This window comes from Salmo salar, chromosome ssa01 (assembly GCF_905237065.1).
Source record: "Salmo salar chromosome ssa01, Ssal_v3.1, whole genome shotgun sequence".
In the NCBI taxonomy this organism is placed as follows: domain Eukaryota; kingdom Metazoa; phylum Chordata; class Actinopteri; order Salmoniformes; family Salmonidae; genus Salmo; species Salmo salar.
In genome coordinates, this window is record NC_059442.1 from 60,693,715 (window position 1) to 60,717,360 (window position 23,646).

The 23,646-nt window shown below is 43.9% G+C and overlaps 1 protein-coding gene across 18 annotated transcripts in view; it reads right to left on the minus strand.

The window, feature by feature from the left end:
- The window catches only part of LOC106606853 (calcium/calmodulin-dependent protein kinase type II subunit gamma), a 133,836-nt gene that overhangs the window by 30,614 nt on the left and 79,576 nt on the right, over positions 1 to 23,646 (minus strand). For 7 of the 18 annotated variants that reach the window (XM_014203338.2, XM_014203277.2, XM_014203361.2 and 4 more), the window contains exons 7-14: positions 23,259 to 23,361; positions 20,963 to 21,046; positions 20,401 to 20,495; positions 18,916 to 19,038; positions 18,648 to 18,731; positions 18,496 to 18,538; positions 17,580 to 17,639; positions 13,027 to 13,070 (exon numbers count right to left, since the gene is read on the minus strand). In XM_014203338.2, coding sequence (XP_014058813.1) covers positions 13,027 to 13,070; positions 17,580 to 17,639; positions 18,496 to 18,538; positions 18,648 to 18,731; positions 18,916 to 19,038; positions 20,401 to 20,495; positions 20,963 to 21,046; positions 23,259 to 23,361 — 636 coding nt within the window. Of the gene's footprint in view, positions 1 to 10,088; positions 10,122 to 13,026; positions 13,071 to 17,579; positions 17,640 to 18,495; positions 18,539 to 18,647; positions 18,732 to 18,915; positions 19,039 to 20,400; positions 20,496 to 20,962; positions 21,047 to 23,258; positions 23,362 to 23,646 lie in introns of all 18 variants that reach the window. The other 11 variants (XM_045720799.1, XM_045720779.1, XM_045720798.1 and 8 more) reach the window with 3 other exon arrangements.

Below are 23,646 nucleotides of genomic sequence, written 5' to 3' on the forward strand. Positions count from 1 at the left end.
TTGTAAAGCTCGCTGCCATTGGACTCTGGAGCAGTGGAAACACGTTCTCTGGAGTGATGAATCACACTTCACCATCTGCCAGACCAATGGACGAATATGGGTTTGGTGGATGCCAGGAGAACGTTACCTGCCCCAATGCATAGTGCCAACTGTAAAGTTTGGTGGAGGAGGAATAATGGTCTGGGGCCGTTTTTCATGGTTTGGGCTAGGTCCTTTAGTTTCAGGGAAATCTTAACTACAATGACATTTTAGATGATTCTGTGCTTCCAACTTTGTGGGGAAGGCCCTTTCCTGTTTCAGCATGACAATTCCCCTGTGCACAAAGCGAGGTCCATACAGAAATGGTTTGTCAAGATCGATGTGGAATACCTTGACTGGTCTGCAAAGAGCCCTGCCCTCAACCCCATCAAACACCTTTGGGATGAATTGGAACGCCGTCTGCAAGCCAGGCCTAATCACCCAACATCAGTGGCCGACCTCACTAATGCTCTTGTGGCTGAATGGAAGCAAATCCCCGCAGCAATGTTCCAACATCTAGTGGAAAGCCTTCCCAGAAGGGTGGAATCTATTATAGCAACAAATGGAGGACCAACTCCTTCTTAATGCCCATGATTGTGGAATGAGATGTTCAAAAAGCATGTGTCCACATACTTTTGGCAATGTAGTGTACTAAAAGAGCACATTTTCCATAACCTGTTGGCAGGTAGGACTGAGGCCTGAACAGATAATTCAGCGCTTCCAATCTTTTCTATAACCTGTCATGTAAGAGATGTCTTCTTCAGGCTACTGTAAATGTGAGTTGTCTGCATAGACATACATGTATGCAGTGTTTCTACCAGTGTGTTTGGGTGGTGTTTTTGCAGGGACAATTGTTGAATACTGTCTTCTGCACAGTACGCACTGCTTTACATTTCAGCAGCAGTGTTTTCCCTTTAATACATAAAACGACTGCCTCTTGAAAGTCACAAGGAATTTGTAGGTCTAGAAAAGCTCGCTCTGAAGACATTGACACTTCTGTGCGAGCACATGAACATTCTTGACACTCTAAATAACGTTAGTGTTTTTCTTTCATTTCGGCTGCCTGTGTGGAGGTCTTTTATCTGGGTGTATTTAAGTGGTTTTACGTCTGTGTCTACCTCTTGAGTGATGTCTTGCTGCATTAGTGTCTGCAGTCTTTGTGGATATTAACATTTCCAAATACACAGGAATAACAACACTGTAATAATAACTAAGGACTGAGAGTAGAACCAGACAGGCCCCAACACTTCAACCTCAATATTGATTGGTACCTGCTGGGGTAAAGAAGCCACAGTTCCTGAGGAAAAGCACATAGTCTGCGCCACCTTGTGGAGTCAGATCAGAATGAACACTTAACGTCTATGGACTCCAAAGAGACAACAAGATAGCCAATATGGAATGGCTACAGAATCTGGTTGAGGAATGAAGAATAAGATACTGGTGGCGTCCGAGTCTGTGCATGCAGTGAAAGGCCTTGATGAGAAGGTTGTTGTTTCTCCCAAATGGAGAATGTATGGATCTGGAGAGTAAGAGTAAGTTGCATAGAGAAGAAGACATGGATCAATTAAAGCCTCTTGCCAACAACTCCACAGCCTGACTGTTGCGTAAAGAAACAACACTAGACTAAAATAACTTCAAGGCAAAGAAGCCTTCAGAAAGTATTCATACCCCTTGGCTTTTTACACATTTAGTTGTGTTAAGGCCTGGATTTAAAATGGATTAAATTGATATCTTGTGTCACTGGCCAACAGACAATACCCCGTAATGTCAAAGTGGAATTATGCTTTTAGACATTTTTACAAACTAATTAAAAATGAAAAGCTGAAATGTCTTGAGTCAATAATTCAACCCCTTATGTCGATCCAAAATAAGTTCAGGAGTAAAAATGTGCGTAACGAGTCACATAATAAGTTGCATGGACTCACTCTGTGTGCAATAATAGTGTTTAACATTATTTTTTAATTACTACCTTATCTCCGTACCCCACACATACAAGTGAATTTCAATCACAGATTCAACCACAAAGACCAGGGAAGCTTTCCAATGCCTATAAAAGAAGGGCACCTATTGGTAGATAGGTAAATTAAATGTCCCTTGGTGGGTGGTGAAGTTATTAATTACATTTTGGATGGTGTATCAATATACCCAGTCACTACAAAGATACAGGCCTCCTTCCTAACTCAGTTGCCGGAGAGGAAACTGCTCAGGGAATTTCACCATGAGGCCAATAGCCACTTTAAAACAGTTACAGAGTTTAATGACTGTGATATGAGAAAACCACGAGGATTTATCAACAACATTGTAGTTATTCCACAATACTAACCTAAACAACAGAGACAAAAGAAGGAAGCCTGTACAGAATAAAAAATATTCCAAAACATGCATCCTGTTTAGGCACTAATGTAAAACTGCAAAGAATGTGGGAAAGAAATTAGGCACTAAAGTAAAACGGCAAAACATGTGGGAAAGAAATTAACTTTATGTCCTGAAGACAGTGTTTTGTTTGGGGCAAATCCAACGCAACACATCACTGAGTACCACTCTTCATATTTTCAGGCATTGGGGTGGCTGCATCATGCATCATATCAGTGTGGATGACGGATCACCACCTCAAGCTGAACCTCGGCAAGACGGAGCTGCTCTTCCTCCCGGGGAAGGACTGCCCGTTCCATGATCTCGCCATCACGGTTGACAACTCCCTTGTGTCCTCCTCCCAGAGTGCTAAGAACCTTGGCGTGATCCTGGACAACACCCTGTCGTTCTCCACTAACATCAAGGCGGTGACCCGATCGTGTATGTTCATGCTCTACAACATTCGCAGAGTACGACCCTGCCTCACACAGGAAGCGGCGCAGGTCCTAATCCAGGCACTTGTCATCTCCCGTCTGGATTACTGCAACTCGATGTTGGCTGGGCTCCCTGCCTGTGCCATTAAACCCCTACAACTCATCCAGAACGCCGCAGCCCGTCTGGTGTTCAACCTTCCCAAATTCTCTCACGTCACCCCGCTCTTCCGCTCTCTCCACTGGCTTCCAGTTGAAGCTCGCATCCGCTACAAGACCATGGTGATTGCCTACAGAGCTGTGAAGGGAACGGCACCTCCATACCTTCAGGCTCTGATCAGGCCCTACACCCAAACAAGGGCACTGCGTTCATCCACCTCTGGACTGCTGGCCCCCCTACCTCTGAGGAAGCACAGTTCCCGCTCAGCCCAGTCAAAACTGTTCGCTGCTCTGGCACCCCAATGGTGGAACAAGCTCCCTCAAGACGCCAGGACAGCGGAGTCAATCACCACCTTCCGGAGACACCTGAAACCCCACCTCTTTAAGGAATACCTAGGATAGGATAAAGTAATCCTTCTAACCCCCCCCTTAAAAGATTTAGATGCACTATTGTAAAGTGGTTGTTCCACTGGATATCATAAGGTGAATGCACCAATTTGTAAGTCGCTCTGGATAAGAGCGTCTGCTAAATGACTTAAATGTAATGTAAATGTAATGTTATCGGTATGCTTGTCATGGGCAAGGACTAAGGAGTTTTTTTAGGATAAAATGAGCTAAGCACAGGCAAAATCCTAGAGGAAAACCTGGTTTAGTCTGCTTTCCAACAGACACTGGGAGACAAATTCACCTTTCAACAGGACAATAACCTACAACACAAGGCCAAATCTACACTGGAGTTGCTTACCCAGACAACGTTGAATGTTCCTGAATGGCCTAGTTAGAGCTGAATTAAATCATCTTGGAAATCTATGGCAAGACTTGAAAATGTCTAGCAATGATCAACAACTAACTTGCAAAGTTCTTAGAGACTTACCGAGACAGACTCACGGCTGTAATCTCTGCCAAAGGTGATTCACACCCTTGACTCAGGGGTGTGAATACTTATGTAGATGAGATATTTCTGTATTTCATTATCAATACATTTGCAAACATTTCTAGAAACATGTTTTCACTATGTTTTCATTATGGGTTATTGTACTGTACATGTGTGTAAATGGGTGAGCGAAACAAATACATGTAATCCATTTTGAATTCTGTCTGAAACACAACAAAATGTGGAATAAGTCAAGGAGTATGAATACTTTCTGAAGGCACTGTCACTAAATTCGCAACTATCCGTTTAACAGAGAGGTTCTTTAGGAATTCATGAGAGGTGTTGAAATGTGTAGAGAAGTGTGTTCCGTCAATAAAAGGTTAACAGCAATATGCTGTTCAATTTTCAACTGGTACTGAAATACTTAATGGTGACAAAATGACAGTGTAGCCTTTTGACACTCTCTGACGTGCTCACTGGTGCACAATGCTCATATTCCCCAGAAACTGAACAGGAAACTAGGCATATGTCGCAAGTCACAACTTCACAGGAGAGTCGTTTGAATGTTAAAAAAAGTTGTTTAATCAAAATGCGTTTTTTGGCAGAAATGCCTTCTCGAACATGTGAACTTTCATATGCCTTAATAACAAACTTTAATGCCATCTGTAAATATGAATACAATTGTTAAATTAGGAGCCTAGTTGGTTAAGCCACAGAAAAAGACAGCAACCTTTCCGTTAGCCATGATTGGCTGAGATAATGAGTGGGCTGGACATGCCGAGAGATGAGTTTCAACACCGGTTGAATATAGCCGTAATTAAATTGTTGCCAGGAGCACAGTTACGCTCTGGATAACATGAAAACAGCCCTGCTAGGGCGAGTAAAATGGTCAGAGTTTGTGTGGGGGCTAAAGCTTAAGATGTTTGTTATGGCATTGCACACGGTCAGTGTGAACCAGAGTGACTTGACAAAACAACAATGGGCCAAGCAAGCTGTACATACAAAACGGAAAGGACACAGGACATCTTATTTAATGAAAGAGGTTGCAGTCTGCCGTGAAGATTTCATCCATGTATACGGGTAAGAGTCTAGTTACTGTTTGATATTATACAGTTGAAGTCAGAGGTTTACATACACCTAAGCCAAATACATTTAAACTCAGTTTTTCACAATTCCTGACATTTAATCCTAGTAAAAATACCCTGTTTTAGGTCAGATAGGATTACCACTTTATTTTATGAATGTGAAATGTCAGAATAATAGTAGCGAGAATGATTTATTTCTGCTTTTACTTCCTTCATCACATTCCCAGTGGGTCAGAAGTTTACATACACTCAATTAGTATTTGGTAGCATTGCCTTTAAACTGTTTAACTTGGGTCATACGTTTCGGGTAGCCTTCCACAAGTTTCCCACAATAAGTTGGGTGAATTTTGGCCCATTCTTCCTGACAGAGCTGGTGTAACAGTCAGGTTTGTAGGTCTCCTTGCTTTTCAGTTCTGCACACAAATGTTCTATAGGATTGAGGTCAGGGCTTTGTGATGGCCACTCCAATACCTTGACTGTGTTGTCCTTAAGCCATTTTGCCACAACTTTGGAAGTATGCTTGGGGTCCTTGTCCATTTGGAAGACCCATTTACGACCAAGCTTTAACTTCCTGACTGATGTCTTGAGATGTTGCTTCAATATATCCACATAATTTTCCTACCTCACGATGCCATCTATTTTGTGAAGTGCACCAGTCCCTCCTGCAGCAAAGCACCCCCACAACATGTTGCTGCTACCCCCGTGCTTCACGGTTGGGATGGTGTTCTTCAGCCTGCAAGCCTCCCCTTTTTTCCTCCAAACATAACGATGGTCATTATGGCAAAACAGTTCTATTTTTGTTTCATCAGACCAGATTACATTTCTCCAAAAAGTACGATAATTGGGTTTGGTGGATGCCAGGAGAACGCTACCTGCCCCAATGCATAGTGCCAACTGTAAAGTTTGGTGGAGGAGGAATAATGGTCTGGGGCTGTTTTTCATGGTTTGGGCTAGGTCCTTTAGTTTCAGGGAAATCTTAACTACAATGACATTTTAGATGATTCTGTGCTTCCAACTTTGTGGGGAAGGCCCTTTCCTGTTTCACCATGACAATTCCCCTGTGCACAAAGCAAGGTCCATACAGAAATGGTTTGTCAAGATCGATGTGGAATACCTTGACTGGCCTGCAAAGAGCCATGCCCTCAACCCCATCAAACACCTTTGGGATGAATTGGAACGCCGTCTGCAAGCCAGGCCTAATCACCCAACATCAGTGGCCGACCTCACTAATGCTCTTGTGGCTGAATGGAAGCAAATCCCCGCAGCAATGTTCCAACATCTAGTGGAAAGCCTTCCCAGAAGAGTGGAATCTATTATAGCAACAAAGGGAGGACCAACTCCTTCTTAATGCCCATGATTGTGGAATGAGATGTTCAAAAAGCATGTGTCCACATACTTTTGGCAATGTAGTGAACTAAAAGAGCAAATTTTCCATAACCTGTTGGCAGGTAGGACTGGGGTCTGAACAGATAATTCAGCGCTTCCAATCTTTTCTATAACCTGTCATGTAAGAGATGTCTTCTTCAGACTACTGTAAATGTGAGTTGTCTGCATAGACATACATGTCTGCAGTGTTTCTACCAGTGTGTTTGGGTGGTGTTTTTGCAGGGACAATTGTTGAATACTGTCTTCTGCACAGTACGCACTGCTTTACATTTCAGCAGCAGTGTTTTCCCTTTAATACATAAAACGACTGCCTCTTGAAAGTCACAAGGAATTTGTAGGTCTGGAAAAGCTTGCTCTGAAGACATTGACACTTCTGTGCGAGCACATTAACATTCTTGACACTCTAAATGACGTTAGTGTTTTTCTTTCATTTCGGCTGCCTGGGTGAAGGCATTGAAATACATCCACAGGCACACCTCCAATTGACTCAAATGATGTCAATTAGCCTATCAGAAGCTTCTAAAGCCATGACATAATTTTCTGGAATTTTCCACGCTGTTTAAAGGCACAGTCAACTTACTGTATGTAAACTTCTGACCCAATGGAATTGTGATACAGTGAATTATAAGTGAAATAATCTGTCTGTAAACAATTGTTGGAAAAATTACTTGCGTCATGCACAAAGTAGATGTCCTAACCGACTTGCCAAACTATAGCTTGTTTTCAAGAAATTTGTGGAATGGTTGAAAAACGAGTTTTAATGACTCCAACCGAAGTGTATGTAAACTTCCGACTTCAACTGTACGTTTCTAATTTTGTCAGAAAGTTGTGTTCATTGCGAGTTAAAGCTTGCTGTTAGCTAGCTAGCTGAAGTTCGATGGCTGGCTTGCTAGCTAAAATTGAACCTACTATATTTGGTTAACTTTAGCTAGCTATGACAATCAGTTTGCATTGCTAGTACTCTATGGTTTGGGATTATAGTTCATTGTTTAGCAAGCTAACGTTAACGTTACAGTTGATGTATGCGCTTTAGAATGTTTTAATTGTATGTCCTTTTCTCAATTTTATTTAACAATTTTTATCATGTTAAATATTAGCCACTATCGGGAGCCACCTTCAGTAATACCCACATACATGTATAACTGTCACTTTAGTGTTCGTTTTCTTCAATTTGTATCTTACATTTTGCATCATACCATTAATTCCGTTTACCTTCCATTCCTCTGTCACGTCTGTGGAGTTGTTCCTGAGGGTCGCTAGCATTTGTGGATCATATTAGCCTATTTGAATCATTATGGAACTCAGACCACACATAGAAGTTTAAACCTGGAGCCTGGCGTACAGTTCACGACGACTAGAACGTTGTCATACAGTTCCATGATTAGTGAGGATTAGGGTGGAATTATAGGACTATTATTCACACCTTATTGTACCCTTTTTTCTACCTTCCAATATTTCATGGATTAAATATGACAACTTTCAGGACGAATCGCACCACTTTATTTTTTATTCATCAATATATTTAGTGCGTAAAACCTGGTTATTGTACCCTACAAACCTGTTTTTTATGATTCATTCACACTTTCCTAACCCTAAAACGTGTCTACAAAATCAGAGTAAATAATCTGAAACAGAACCAAAACAAACAAATGTATTTGTTGAAATTTGTTGAGTCACAAGCTTGATGCTGTCATTGCTTTCTATGAATATGGGAACAAATACTTTTGACTACTGTAATACACATATAAGTGAATTTGTCCCCTAAAATGTTCAACGGTTCACCAGATATGGATTAAAATACCCTAAAATGAAAGGTGACAGTCTGCACTTTAACCTCATAGTCATTGTATCGTTACAAATCCATAGTGAGGCAATACATAGCCAAAACCAGAAAAACTGAGTCACTGTCCCAATACTTTTGGAGTTCACTGTATTTAGATGGCTTTCTTTTCATTGACCCCTATATTCTGAACCTGTTCTCTCCATGTATTCTAGTCAGTCTGTTGACAAAATTCTAATTAAAGGTACACCGTATTGAATGGGATGGTTTAAGATAAATGTACTGAAAACCCATTGTATGAAAACTCCACAAGAAAATCTTTTGGCCACCAAGTGGGAGGGTTTTCAATCGTTTAATTAAATGTATTTAGTGTGTGCATTGGAACCACGCCTGAAAAGCCCGGTATGCAGCTGCATAAGGTAAGTCTGAATACCAACTACTGAGAAGTGCATCGGTAAGGCGACCATAAGAAAGGCTTACATTTCCTGGTTTGGAATTGACCCAATACTATAGCCTACTGTATTTTTTTACAGCTATTCTACATTGCATATCTTTTCATGGAGTTGTATGGTGTTGTGAGGAGTGTGCAGAGGTGGTAAGCATGGGATTTGAGGTAGTGCTGGTTTGGCGTGGTGCAGCGGGGCCAGAGAGGAGGGGGGCCCGGCTGTGGGATGGACCCTAATGATGCTCAGAGACATGTGAGGTAAGTAGGTGACTGCACATGCATGCACTGCACATCTCCTGTGCCACACCCTTACCTAATTCTGGGACTCAAGGTCTGCAACACTGCCGGATTTTATCCTTCCCCTCTAATCAGGGACTAATTCAGACCTGGGACAACAGGTGATTGGAATCTCTGGTCAATCAGTAACACTGATCAATCAATCAACTACCAGGAAGAAAATAAAACCAGAGGTAGTGCGGTACTCAAGGCATGGATTTGACTACCCCTGTCCTGTGGGTTACTACAGAGAGGCTGGGATTGGATAACAATTTCAGTGTGTCCCCAAAATATATATTGTTCACAAGAGACAAGTGAAGTCTCCACCCATTTTCATTTCTACTGGGTTGTTGCTGCTAAAGATTCTTTTGCGGGCAACCAAGACAGAAAAAACTAAAGTTGGAAAAAAGAGAGTCTCTTGAAGGAGAAAAAAACATGAGGATCCAATAAATACTCCAAGACTTGAGAAATAAAGAATAAAAAAAAATGATATTTACAACGGCACAAATGCCCCCTATTCCTGTTGCTAGGCCAAGCCTGCTGCCATGGGATACATTGCCATGGTGGTGGTAATAAGTATGTGTGGTGGGGTGGGGGGGTCCTCAGAGAGAAAGAGTCCATTTTCAAACAGATCCTGAAAAGCCTGCTTTAAATGTTCTCTCGCCTATAAAGAACGAATGTCCCGTAGGCTATGTCCAGCGTCTAAAAAAAACCTTGAACTCCATCTATGCCTGCTCTTTGGAGGGTTGTGAGGGAGAGACCTTGGCTATGGTTTGGAGTTAGAGTTTCTGGCTTGGCACTGACCTACAGTACAGCTTCCTTCTGGGCAACCCTGGAGCTGTGAGCCAAGGTGAGGGGTGAGGGGACCTACTCTGCGGGGAGACAGTAGGCTAGTCCATAGGCAGGTAGGCTTGGGCTGGTTGCTAGGGAGAGCATTGATGGGGAATGTAGATGGTGTGTGTGTGTGTGTGTGTGTGTGTGTGTGTGTGTGTGTGTGTGTGTGTGTGTGTGTGTGTGTGTGTGTGTGTGTGTGTGTGTGTGTGCATCTGTTAATGTGTGTGCATGTACAGTACGTGAGAGTGTGTATGTGCGTTTTAGCCCATGTACAGTAGGTATGGGTTCTGTGGAAGGGAAATGGTTCTGGTGGTGAGAATGTTGGGGGATGTTGGATGGAGTTGAGAGAGCCAATGGAATTCCAACAAGACAAACTGCCACAGACCCTCTAGCACCTCAACCGAGAGCGAAAGAGAGAGAGAGAGTGAAAAGACAGAGCAGATCTCACCATTAAACAAACACTGGAGCTGGACTTCCTTTTCTGAACAGATAGCAACAGAGAGGAGGGGAAAAACAGGGAATCATAGGGAAAAAGGAACCAATAAAAATAGGACAAATAAAGCTCCCAGTTAGATCCCAAAGAGAAAGAAAGCACCACAAGAGCTTTGAGAGGGACAAATGGGAAACATAGAGGGAGGGCTTCCCACCAGTAAAACAAAATGACATAGCTGTAAAGCAATATGGATCTATTAACTTCAGGATCGGTGGGTCCCTCGCGGGATGGTTGAGCTAGCGTAGGCTAATGCGATTAGCATGAGGTTGTAAGAACATGAACATTTCCCAGGACATAGACATATCTGATATTGACAGAAAGCTTAAATTCGTGTTAATCTAACTGCACTGTTCAATTTACAGTAGCTACTGCAGTGAAAGAATACCATGTTATTGTTTGAGGAGAGTGCACAGTTATGAACTTCAAAAGTTATTAATAAACCAATTAGGCACATTTGGGCAGTCTTGACACAACATTTTGAACAGCAATGCAATGGTTCATTGGATCAGTCCAAAACGTTGCACATACACTGCAGCCATCTGGTGGCCAAAGTCTAAATTGTGCCTGGGCTGGAATAATACATTATGGCCTTTCTCTTGCATTTCAAAGATGATGGTCCAAAAAAAATACAAAAAACGGTTGTTTTTTTCTTTGCATTTTCTTTTACCAGATCTAATGTGTTATATTCTTCTACATTCCTTTCACATTTCCACAAACTTCAGTGTTTCCTTTCAAATGGTATCAAGAATATGCATATCCTTGCTTCAATGCCTGAGCTACAGGCATTTAGATTTGGGTATGTCATTTTAGGTGAAAATTGAAAAAAAAGGGGCAGATCCTTATTAATATTCGACACATTTTGCCAGCTAAAATTAAATGGTTTGAAAATCTCCTGGAACTTAAATTCTTAATGTGTGTGTGCACGTGATGTAACCTTAAGGTGTACTTAGTTGTTGTTAAGTCACCATCTATGACCGTTGGATATCCATTCATGCCTTATTATTTATATATATAATAATATATATAATTAATATATATATATATATATTGTTGATATTTGTAAATTGACCAACGATATCGTGCCACAGCCGGCCATGATTACAAACACCTGCATGTGTCCAATGGAAACCTATATTTAAGCAATAAGGGGCGAGGAGGTGTGGTATATGGCCAATATACCATGGCTAAGGGCTGTTCTTATGTGCGATGCAACGCAGAGTGCCTGGATACAGCCCTTAGCCATGGGATATTGCAGTGGTTGAAAAAGTACCCAATTGTCGTACTTGAGTAAAAGTAAAGATACCTTAATAGAAAATGACTCAAGTAAAAGTGAAAGTCACCCAGTAAAATATTACTTGAGTAAAAAGCTAAAAGTATTTGGTTTTAAATATACTTACGTATCAAAAGTAAAAGTATAAATAATTTCAAATTCCTTATATTAAGCAAAGCAGACGGCACCATTGAATGTTTTTTTTTTACATTCACGGATAGCCAGGGGCACACTCCAACAACATAATTTACAAATGAAGCATGTGTGTTTAGTGAGTCCTCCAGATCAGAGGCAGTAGGGATGACCAGGGATGTTCTCTTGATAAGTGCGTGAATTGGACCATTTTCCTGTCCTGCTAAGCCTTCAAAATGGAATGAGTACTTTTGGGTGTAAGGGAAATTGCATGGAGTAAAAAGTACATTACTTTCTTTAGGAATGTAAAGTAAAAGTAAAAGTAGTCAAAAATACAGATACCCAGAAAAATGACTACTGGTATATTGGCCATATACCACAAACCCCTGAGGTGCCTTATTGCTATTATAAACTTGTTACCAACGTAATTAGAGCAGTAAAAATAAATGCTTTGTCATACCTGTGATATATGGTCTGATATACCACGGCTGTTAGCCAATCAGCATTCAGGGCTCGAACCACCCAGTTTAGAAATACTTGTGGCCTGCGTTGTTTGACATGAAACCCTGATAAAGACAGCTTAGCTGTCGAAAACATTGGTGAATAAATATTTGCATCGGTGCTATAACGGTGTGCAGCTTTCCTTTTTCATGTTAAGGTGGGTTGTGTTGCTTTAAACCTGGGTATTGTTTGGCCTTTGTCGATCACGGCACTTCACTGCATGCACTGACTCCTTGTTGAAAACCAACTATGGTTGAACATGGAGATCTCTCAGATCACTTAGGATCAGAGGAGAGGTTCGCTGTACCACAGGAATGGTGGAAGAGATCATGCTTAGCTAGGTCCGTTTTTTTTGTTGAAAGCCTGTCCATAACGCAGGTTCGCTGTTCCTCTTTAGTTGCACAGAAAAATGGACTTTTAACTCCATTCTCCCATTCTCAAAGGTGAAATGAACTGTCCATCAGCTGCCAGCTACAACTCATTGGTCCCTCAGGGGCCCACAGTAGGAACTAGTGGACAAAAAAAGCATTCTTGCCTTCCTGTGCTAGCTGTCTGCACACAGTCACACACATCCACACACACAGAAATACACAAACACTCACACACATACACACAAATCATAACTTTACTATGGGTGTAGACTATATACCCTTTACAATCTGGACAGCTGAGATGGACAGGGAAGTAATATTTACCTAGCAAGTGATAATATTATTTCAACTGTCTGTCATTTTATATACATTACAGACACTGAGTTGTGAGATGTCTTAAGATGTCTTGCGGAAGGGGAGACCAAAACGCTTTTCTCTCCATTCCAACAGTATACACAGGAAATCTGTCTCCTAACGCCAACACACTTCTCAGGGAGAGGGAGAAAAAGCAAGAGCAGAAGAGAGAGAGAGAGACAGAGAGAGAGGAGAGAGACAGAAAGAGCATTCAAAAGCCAGAGAAAAAGGGAAGAGGCACAGAATTTCCATACAGCTCACTTACCTTCACTCCACCATCCGATTTTTTGTTTAGTAAACTTTTGCATGCTGAAACAGAAGAGGGAGAGGGACAGACGTTAAGGACATGACTAACCTAACATAGCAGGCGTTAAGGAAACGCCTGAGTGTGGTCCCCACATCCGGTTTCCAGGGGAAAAGGAAGCTAGGTTGAAGATACTGTATCCCTGAAAACCGGATGTTTCCGGTTTCTACCGACCCGCATCAATCAACCTGGAACCATAATACTGTAGGAGAACATAGGTCAGAAAAATAGAGGACAGTGATGTCACAAGTCTCTGTGGTCACCGAGGTGAAGAACTGCTCAGGAGTCATCTGATGCTCGAGACTTGAACAGTAAATACTGTAGGGAGTAGGGTATGTACAGTGAGAACAGGGTGGTACTACACAGTACCGTTTCCATTTTAGCATGCCCCACAGACATATTATCACATACAGGTACATTGTCTCCACGCCGCACACACTGTACATACATTACAGCACCGTGCAAACGCTCACATAGAAAAAGAGAGAGAGAGAGAGCCACATAAACAGAAAGAGACGGGGCAAAAACCCTCACACACATATATGATAACCATCAATCAGGTTTCAAAGACACAAGTAGGAAGGAAGGCAAGGAAGAAAAAAAACACAAGATAAAAAATCAATATTCGGTATCTTGATCTTCATATAAAGTGACAACGACGACTGCAGGCAAACATTGGTCTCAGGCTCGTTCGCAGGTGCTTCATGCGATAAGGTGCGTCGTGGGTCATATCATAAGCTCGGCATGCATTATCCACAGCAAGCTAACAGCTCCCAGAGTGCAGCTCAGTTAAAGAGTGCATCATAGGGATAAAAGGGAGACACCCTGCCTGCCGCCTGGTATAGATTGGATCCAAGCATCTAAAGACTGTATTGCGGGGGTAAGTTGTAAGCAGTATATCCTCTTTCAACCGCTGCAATTAAAAGAAGTGAATACCATCTATCATCGTTGTAAGATCACGATCAGGCGGTCAGAAACAAGTCACCAAACAAACAGCAACAGAAAGGGCAGGGCCAGGGTCCAAGTGTTAGACCAGCCAACTCAAGCGGCCAGTGTGCCGTCCTTCACCCATAGGAAGGTACAGACAGGAAGAAACGCCGAGATAAAGAGAGAGAGGGAGAAATCAGAACCCCCCCGGTGCATCTGGTAACCCATGCAGGCTGACAGAGGCACAGATACATGCTGGCTTGCTGGAGGTACCAGGCCATGCAGAGGAATGCTGTGGGATATGGGCATAGATAGACTGGGCTTATTTGTGAGGCAAAGGTAGGGGGTGGGTAACCGATTGTTTGTTTTTAGTCCTTATTTCAGTTTTTTACAATCACTTTGGCACTAATTTCGGAACCTTGATGTCATTTTTCAAAACTCCAGACACAAAACTCACAACCGATGATCAAAATGCACATTTTTCAAAACTAACACTTTTTCCAATTGCTTGGATACAATACACATAAAGCTAAGATCATTTGTTCATTGAACTAAAATCACCTGTTCAAAATGACACAACTTAACATCAAAGTATTACCATTTCAAAACGCAATTCACACATTACATCTGAGATGACTGTCTATTCATTTCATTACAATGATCTAACTATCAATTGATACAACTGCTCCAAATGATAAGTAGCTGTTGCATTACTCTTAATGCATAGTTTTATTAAGGAAACTGACTAACAATATTCCATGTTCAGATCATGAAAGTTTCAGGATAACGAGATCCATTGACACCAATACCGTGGAACATGAACCAATTGGACTACATTATCTATGGATGTAATATTTCATCATCATTCTTTATCACTTTTCCAGACCATGTTTTCAGATTTGACATTACTGTACACTCACTTTATTAGGTACACCTATCTAGTGCTGGGTAGGACCCCCTTTTGCCTCCACAACAGCCTGAATTATTCATGGTGTTGTACGTTAAGAGATGCCCTTCTGCACACCACTGTTTTAAACAGCTGTTATTTGAGCATTTGTGGCCTTTCTGTCAGCTTGAATGAGTCTGGACATTCTCCTCTGACCTCTCTCATTAACACGGTGTTTCCGCCCACAGAACTGCCGCTCACTGAATGTGTTTTGTTTATCGCACCATTCTCTGTAAACTCTAGAGACTGTAGTGCGTAAAAATCCCAGGAAGGCAACTGTTTCTGAGATGCTGGAACCACCATGTGTGGCATCAACAATCATACCACGGTCAAAGTTGCTTAGATTACTCATCTTGTCCGTTCTAATGTTTGGTCGAACAACAACTAAAGCTCTCCACTCCATATACTCTATATATTGAGCTGCAGGCAGCCACATGATTCTCTGTTCGAATGTAACCGTCCTTGATGAGCTAAATCAGGTCTGTAGAGCTGATGGTGTGACCTATGTCATTGTGTGGGATAATGTCAGGTTCCACCATACTCAAATGGTGCAAGTATGGTTTCAGGCCCATCCACAATTTACCACCCTGTACTTACTCCCATACTCTCCTTTCCTTACCCCGATTGAGGATATTTTCTCCACGTGGAGGTGGAAGGTATATGATAGGCGCCCTCACGAACAAGCCACCCTTTTCCAGGCCATGGATGACGCATACAATGACATCACGGCAGACCAGTGTCATGCCTGGATTCGCCCGAAGATTCTTCCCAAGATGTCTGGCTAATGAAAACATCCATTGTGATGTAGATGAGAACCCATGGCCAAATCCACAAGACAGGGTTGATGGAAATATAGAAGTTCAGTAATCAATCTATTGTTCTGGTTTTTACAGTGAGCCAGGTGAGGAACACTGCAGTTCACCTTTAACTGTTTTTTCTTTTTTTGTAGCTAATTATTTTAGCTTTGATTAAAAAAAACCTATGTTGTGATTTTATTGTATTTCATCAATACATTTCAGATTTTGTTCAATGATTCCACTGTGTCTGTAGTATTCTCTCTACTAGTCCTTTTACAGTGATGTATTTACGTGTAGTACCATAATGAAACATGTATCACATATTTTGTACTACAATATTTAATGATTGTACAAACAACTACACAGTGAAACTATCGGTGTCTTGTGTGTGGGTGATCTAAATTATAAATTAGTTATTTGAACCAATGATTCTGCAAGTGCAAGGTTTCTTTAAAGATATGAATGCACAATGCAATGTTTTGAACATTGGACAGCTGTGTTACAAGTGATGACCGTTTTGAGTTTTGTGTCTAGAGTTTTGAAAAATGACCACAAGGTTCTGAAATTAGTGCCATAGTGATTGTTAAAAACTGTAATTACAGCCAAGACTGCCCAAATGTTTGTTGACAAAGCTTTATTTGGTGGAAAGAAAGAGACACGCTCACATTCCACAGTATGTAGACTGGCACGCATATTGTGCATGCACATACACACATTGTCCTGTTGTGTCAGTGCTGTGACTGAGTGTGCATTAACTAGGTTATGTTACAGGTCTGAAATCAGTCTGAATAAACGGAGAGAAAGTAAGACCAGTGTCAGCGGCAACGACATGCATAAGGTAAAGCCAAATAGATAATGCTCCTGACAAATGGAATTATTATGGAAAGGAGATTGTTGTGTGCTCTCACACAGCAGGGGTACGGCTGAAGGAGTTAGAGGCACAGCCTCGGGCCAGCCTGAATATAGCAGACTAACTGCATTTCCTCTCCGACATCTTCCCTGATTTGGTGAGAGTGTGTGTGTGCCTGTGTGTGCGCGTGTGTGTGTGCCTGTGTGTGTGGGTGTGTGTGTGCCTGTGTGGGTGTGGGTGTGTGTGCGCGTGTGTGTGAGTGTGTGTGCGTGTGAGTGTGTGTGTGGGCGGGTGTGTGTGCATGTGTGTGTGTGCCTGTGTGGGTGTGGGTGTGTGTGCGCGTGTGTGTGAGTGTGAGTGTGTGTGCGTGTGAGTGTGAGTGTGTGTGTGTGTGTGGGCGTGGGCGGGTGTGTGTGGGTGTGTGCATGTGTGGGTGGGTGTGTGTGCATGTGTGTGTGTGTGTGTGTGTGGATGTGTGACCATAAAAGGTATGGCTATCCCCTTCTGTTCTAATGTCAGTGGAACATCACACAGTTCTAATGCATTGTGATCTATCCATGGCTCATGAATACGAAACCATAATGCATTCTGAGTGTCACACTGTCAGTTACCAGGTACCTGCCTGCAAAACACCATAACAAGGCTGTGACAGGTCTTAAAATCATATGCATGGCCCCATAGGACAAAGTGTCAGTAAAGCACAGGTTAGGGTCCTGCTTTCTAAGCCTTAGGTAGGGCCAGCCTTGGTCCATAGTCATGGATTACTCAGAGGGTGTAGTGCGGGCGTGGAGAGGGAAGGAGGTGGTTTGGGGGGCAGCGGGTGTTGTGTGTGTAAAAGGCCACTCCGGAGCAGTACAGTACGTGCCAGTGTGCGGGCTGGTGGGGCAACCAAGCAGGTCAGTGGCTGGCACCCCGGGCCACATGCTAACCAGACCAGTGGGCAGTGTTGGCACAGTACCAGGTTGCTGCGGCTCCCCTGCCCTGACTGACATACCTTCTGAAGCCAGAGCAGCCGTGCTGGTGGTGGCTGCGGGGCTGGTGTGCTGTCGGCCCACTATTGGACAGAGAGGCATTCAGTTGGGAGGGATCAACCAGAGGATAGGCGGAGCCTCTACAGAGCACAGTGTCACTTCCTTCTTTGTGCCTGGCCCCAGCTTCACACAACTCACCCACCATTTTCACATCATGGTGGGGGGATACATACATCCATGGGCTCCAAACTGTACACCCTACCAGATACCGATACTTACCCCAGTGTGCACACTCAATGTTAGCAAAAACCCCTTCAACGGCCCATCGCTGATCACAACCGGTTATTCAAAAATAGCCACACAAAACACTGTGAGATCGACAAGTGACAGCAACGCGGTGTTATGAAGCAACATTGTACACACAACACTAGTTTCTTACGAGCACAGAGCTCTATGACTAATGTCTGTCCTCCGCGAAAGCGCTTTACAGACAGGCCTTCGGACGTGGCTGAGACAAGCTCTTCACGTGCTGCGAGGAAACCTGGGCCGTAGGACACGACTTAGTATCCCGGTATTCTTGGGACGCAGGTGGCTTGTGGATTCATACAAGGACAAAACAACCTACTCTACACGTCTGCAGTTTACAACGCTCCTTATTACGAATGACATGATCGTATTTATAACGTCTGTATGACAACGGAAACCTCAACGCATCTACTCAGGACATTTCTGCTTCAGAGACATTATACTAAGTCTTCAGTTTCCTCTCTAAGGGAAATTCAATCGGAGGTAAGGGCACCAAACCCGCTTTACATTACTCAACACTTCTGAAGAGACAGAATGTATCATTGTCTATCGTGGGATTATTTTTGACTTACTAGAACTTAGAACGATGCTAATGCCGTTCTAAATGCGAACCCCCCAGATGCCCCCCCTCACCTGAGAAGTTTCTGGTCACCAGCATGGTGGTAAGGATGGCTCCCTGGGGAAGACACAGAATACAAGGTTAGTGCAAAGGACAAGGGGTGTATACAATCTCTCGAACACAACAGATGGGATATACGTGTGCATCCGTGCGTGTCTGCACACACCTTGAGTTTTCTCCTGGCGTTGAACTTGCGCAGGCACTCCACGGTCTCTTGACGATGCATCATGGAAGCCACAGTGGAGCGTTGCTGGATTGGGGGGGAAGAGGAGGACAGGAAAGCGGAGATTGAACAACAGGTCAATGACTAGGCCGTGGCAGCACCCGTTACGAAGGTATGATGGGGCCAACGTCACCGGAATGTAGCACCGATTCCATCCTCAAGTAAAACCCAAGGTGAATGACGTGTCAGTGACGGTGATGGGGTGACTTACGCAGACCCATGGGTGCTTGAGGGCCTGGTCAGCAGTGATCCTCTTGGTAGGGTTGATAGTCAGCATCTGGTTGATCAGGTTCTTGGCTTCGGGGGTCACTGTGTCCCACTCTGGGGAGGGAAACTGGGAGGGAGAGAGAGGGGGGACGAGGGGAGAGAGAGTGAAAGAGAGAGAAAGAGGTGGAGAAATGGTTAGAGGTGCACATTATGTCAAGACGGTACGAGGACACACACAGACACACACACTCAACACACGCCACAGCCCGGTCTGCTTTGTGATGGAGATTTATTGAAATAGTGAGCGCAATGGTAGAGAGACGGAGGAGGAGGAGGTAGTGCTGGTCATGGTGGGCCTTTCCGCTTCAATCGTCTGGCTGCCCCACTCTAATGCCCTGGCTGGTCCTCGCAATCCTTCCGGAGAGCTACTAGGTGTGCAAGCTTTTGCTCCAACCCAGTTGTAACACATCCAAACCTGAATTAGAAGGTAGTTAGTAAGTATCTGGTCAACAGATAACTGTAGTTAGCAGAATGATGTGTGCTAAATTCGTGTTGGAGCAAAAATCTACAAGAATGTATAGTAGCTCTCCAGTAGAAAGGGTTGGCACCCCTGCCCCAAACCAAAAGCACACGTAATACAAAATCTAGTCCTGCTGCATGTGTACATATCACAGCATCCTTGTTAGCTTGGATTCTTCAAGCGCTAGTTTAATCTGTGTCCCTGGCTACCACACAGCTGTAGTGTCTCCTAGGCCCCTCCCCCTGGCCGCTCTGACATGATCGATGGGCAGGAAACAGCTCTCTATCGTGAGCCAATTTTAAAATGAAGGAGAGCAAAATCTGGACCCGGTCGCTTGGGTCGTTGCGGGGACCTGAAACTGTGTGCGTTCGTGATTGCGTGCGAGGAACACTACCCGAGAAAAAGTGTGCACTCAGACAGGCACACACTCTCTCTGTTTGACACACACACACACACACACACACACACACACACACACACACACACACACACACACACACACACACACACACACACACACACACACACACACACACACACACACACACACACACACACACGCAGAGTGAGGCTGTTCCCCCTCTCCTTCCATCAGTGCAGTGTTAATGGCCTGAGTGCTGCTAAAAGCTCCTGCCAGCCCAAAGCAACACCACTCCGCTGCTTCCCTACAGCTCTCCCTCCATCCCTCTCACCCAAGGCCTCATCCAAACGTACACATGTACGTAAACAGACAGACACAAAGACATAGACAGATTTACCCACACAAACACACAATATATTACTCACTACACTGAGTCAAGGACACTAACATGGCACACAAACACAAAAATGCACACACAGGCAAGCGCACACTGGCATCTCAGTGAATTCGACGTTAATCACGCACACACAAATCTGTTCTCATCCCATAGTGGTGAATGGTAAACAGAGAGAGAGAGAGAGAGAGAAGGGCAGATGGTCACTACTCACATCGTAGGCCCCAGCCTTGATCTGCTGATAGAGCTTGTGCTGGTCCTCATCCCAGAAGGGAGGGTAGCCCACCAGGAGAATGTACAGGACCACACCTGCACACAGAGGGGGTTAGCACACACACACACACACACACACACACACACACACACACACACACACACACACACACACACACACACACACACACACACACACACACACACACACACACACACACACACACACACACACACACAGCTATGTCTCACTACACTTGTGAGGACTTTTTTGATTCCCATTAAAAATCCCACTTTCCCTAAACCTAACCCTAACCACTAACCCCTATCCCTAATTCTAACCCTAAACCTAACCACTAACCCTAACCACTAACCCCTAACCCTAATTCTAACCCCTAAACCTAACCCCTCAGCCTAAAATAGCCTTCTTACAAGTGAGGACCGGCAAAATGTCCTCACTTCTCTGAATTGTATTTGGTTTACTATTCTTACGAGGACTTCTGGTACTGACAAGTATAGTAAAATGTGTACACATACACACACATGTTGGAGGAGTCACTCACCACATGCCCAGATATCCACTGGCTTGCCGTAGGGGTCCTTCCTCAAGACCTCTGGAGAGAGGTAGCCCGGAGTGCCTGCAAAACCTACAGCAGCAAATAACGTGTCAAAAATAATAAAACCAAAGTCTAGGATCTAATGTAATGACATTGTCAGAGAAGTGTACCAACACAGCATCCCATCAAAAGCCCCTACCATCCCCATTCAGAAGAGCTATATTAATGAGCAGCACTATGATCCGACAAGAAGGGACCAGACAGAATTCCAATCAGAGACGTCCAGTCTGTCCCTGGACTCAGAGTGTCCACAGACCTCTGTCTCCTTGGCTAGATAAGACCAAGTCTGCTAATTTGGAGCTTATTCCTCAGCACCAATCTAATAAACATCTATTAATGCATGTGGGCACTCAGTCAAGGCCCGCTGGACCCTGTTTCTCTCTGGGGTGTGGTGTAAGTGACAGGTTCAAACCACTCTGTCTGGAGAGGCGGACACAGGGGGGGTCAAATCAAATAGTCGTCAGATTAAAAGGTGAGGGGCCCTACTGTCAATACTGCACAAACTCTGGGCCCACTACCTTGATGTGCAAATGCCAAGCGACATTATGCCAGTGAGTAAGAGATGGAGAGCAGAGCGATGGAAGAGGTGGTGGGATGAAAGAGGTACAGAGGGGGGCGGGATGGGGAAGGAGAGAGGTGGAGGTAAAGTATTGGCACTGGCCCATAGGACTGCAGTTGTAACATCCATTAGAGAGTACTGCTCACCCTTTTTTATTCACTGAAGACATTTAACTTACATTTTAGTCAGTTAGCAGATGCTAAACTGAGCAACTTACAGTTAGTGCATCTTAAAGATAGCTAGGTGAGACAACCACATATCTCAGTCATACTAAGTACATTTGTCCTCAGCAAAGTAGCTATCAGCAAAGTCAGAGCTAGTAAGAAAGAACATTTAAAAAAGAAGTCAAGTGTGAGTGTTAGGATATTTAATATATTCTTTAAAGAGGTAGGGTTTCAGATGTTTTTGGAAGATGGGCAGGGACTGTGCTATTGTCAGGGAAAAGCCAAGAGACCAGATGTGCCAGAAAAGCATACTCGTGTTGGGGTGTAGGGTTTGAGCATAGCCTGAAGGTAGGGAGGGGCAGTTCCTCTTGCTGCTCAGTAGGTAAGTACCATAGTCTTGTAGTGGATGCGAGCTTCGACTGGAATCCAGTACAGTGTGCGGAGGAGCGGGGTGACATGGGAGAACTTGGGAAGGTTGAACACCAGGCAGGCTGTGGTGTTCTGAATAAGTTGCAAGGCTTTGATGGCACAAGATGGGAGCCCAGCCAACAGTGAGTTACAGTAGTCCAGACGGGAGATGACCAGTGCCTGGATTATGAGCTGTGCCATTTCCTGTGTGAGGTGGGGTCATACTCTACAGATGTTGTAGAGCATGAACCTGCAGGAGCTTTGATGTTTGCAGAGAACCTCAGGGTGTTGTCCAGGGTCAGGCAAAGGTTCTTTGCACTTTGGAAGGGGGACACTGTAGAGATGTCAACCATGATGGAGAAGTCTTGGAGCGCGGCAGGCCTTCCCAGGGAGGAAGAGCAGCTCTGTCTTGTCGAGGTTGAGCTTGAGTTGGTGGCCCCACATCCAAGCAGAGATAGGCACGGGTATCAGAAGGGGGGAAGGAGAAAAGTAGTTGAGTTTCATCCGCATAGCAATGATAGGACAGACCATGCGAGGATTTGACGGACCCAAGTTACTTGGTGTATAGAGAAAAGAGAAGAGGGCCCAGACCTGAGCCCTGGGGAACACCAATAGTGAGAGCACGTGGTACAGACACAGATCCTCTCCATGTCACCTGGTAGGAGCGGCCTGCCAGGTAGGATGTAAAGAGTGTGCAGAGCATGAGAAACCCAGCCCTGAGAGAGTGGAGAGGAGGATCTTATGGTTCACGGTGTCGAAGGCAGCGGATAGATCTAGGAGGATGAGAACAGAGGAGAGACAGTCAGCTTTGACAGTGCGGAGAGCCTCCGTGACACAGAGGAGAGCAGTCTCGGTTGAGTGACCCATCTTGAAGCCTGACTGGTTAGGGACAAGAAGATCAATCTGAGAGAAATTATGAGAGAGTTGGTCAGAGACAGCATGCTCAAGTGTTTTGGAAAGAAAAGATGGGATACCGGTCAGTATTTTTTGACGTCAGAGGAGAGGAAGTCTGAAGACTGACTTCCTGTCATTGTACGTCTTCCATTATTGTCTTTGCTAGCATTACTATTTTATGTAATGTATATTTGAATGTTTAAAGTCAAACTCTTACCAAACCACGCCTGCTCGTCTCCTTGCACCTCGATGGCCAGCCCAAAGTCAGCCAACTTCACCGCGGCTCCCTTCAGCTTACTGGCCAGGAGCAGGTTCTCTGGCTACAAACCAGAGCCAAACCATAGACGGGAGACAAGACAGACAGAAAGAGAATCAATCAAAAAGGCAAAACTAATTGAAGAAGAAACTTCTTCAAGAGTCATTAAAAGGCACAGACAAAGTTGAGTCATTCAACTGAACTGTGAGGTCCATGAACGCTGACTGCACAACATGACTGGAATCTGGATCAGAAAATCCATGAAAAAACATACAGTACCAGTCAAAAGTTTGGACACACCTACTCATTCCAGGGTTTCCCTTTATTTTTACTATTTTCTACATTGTAG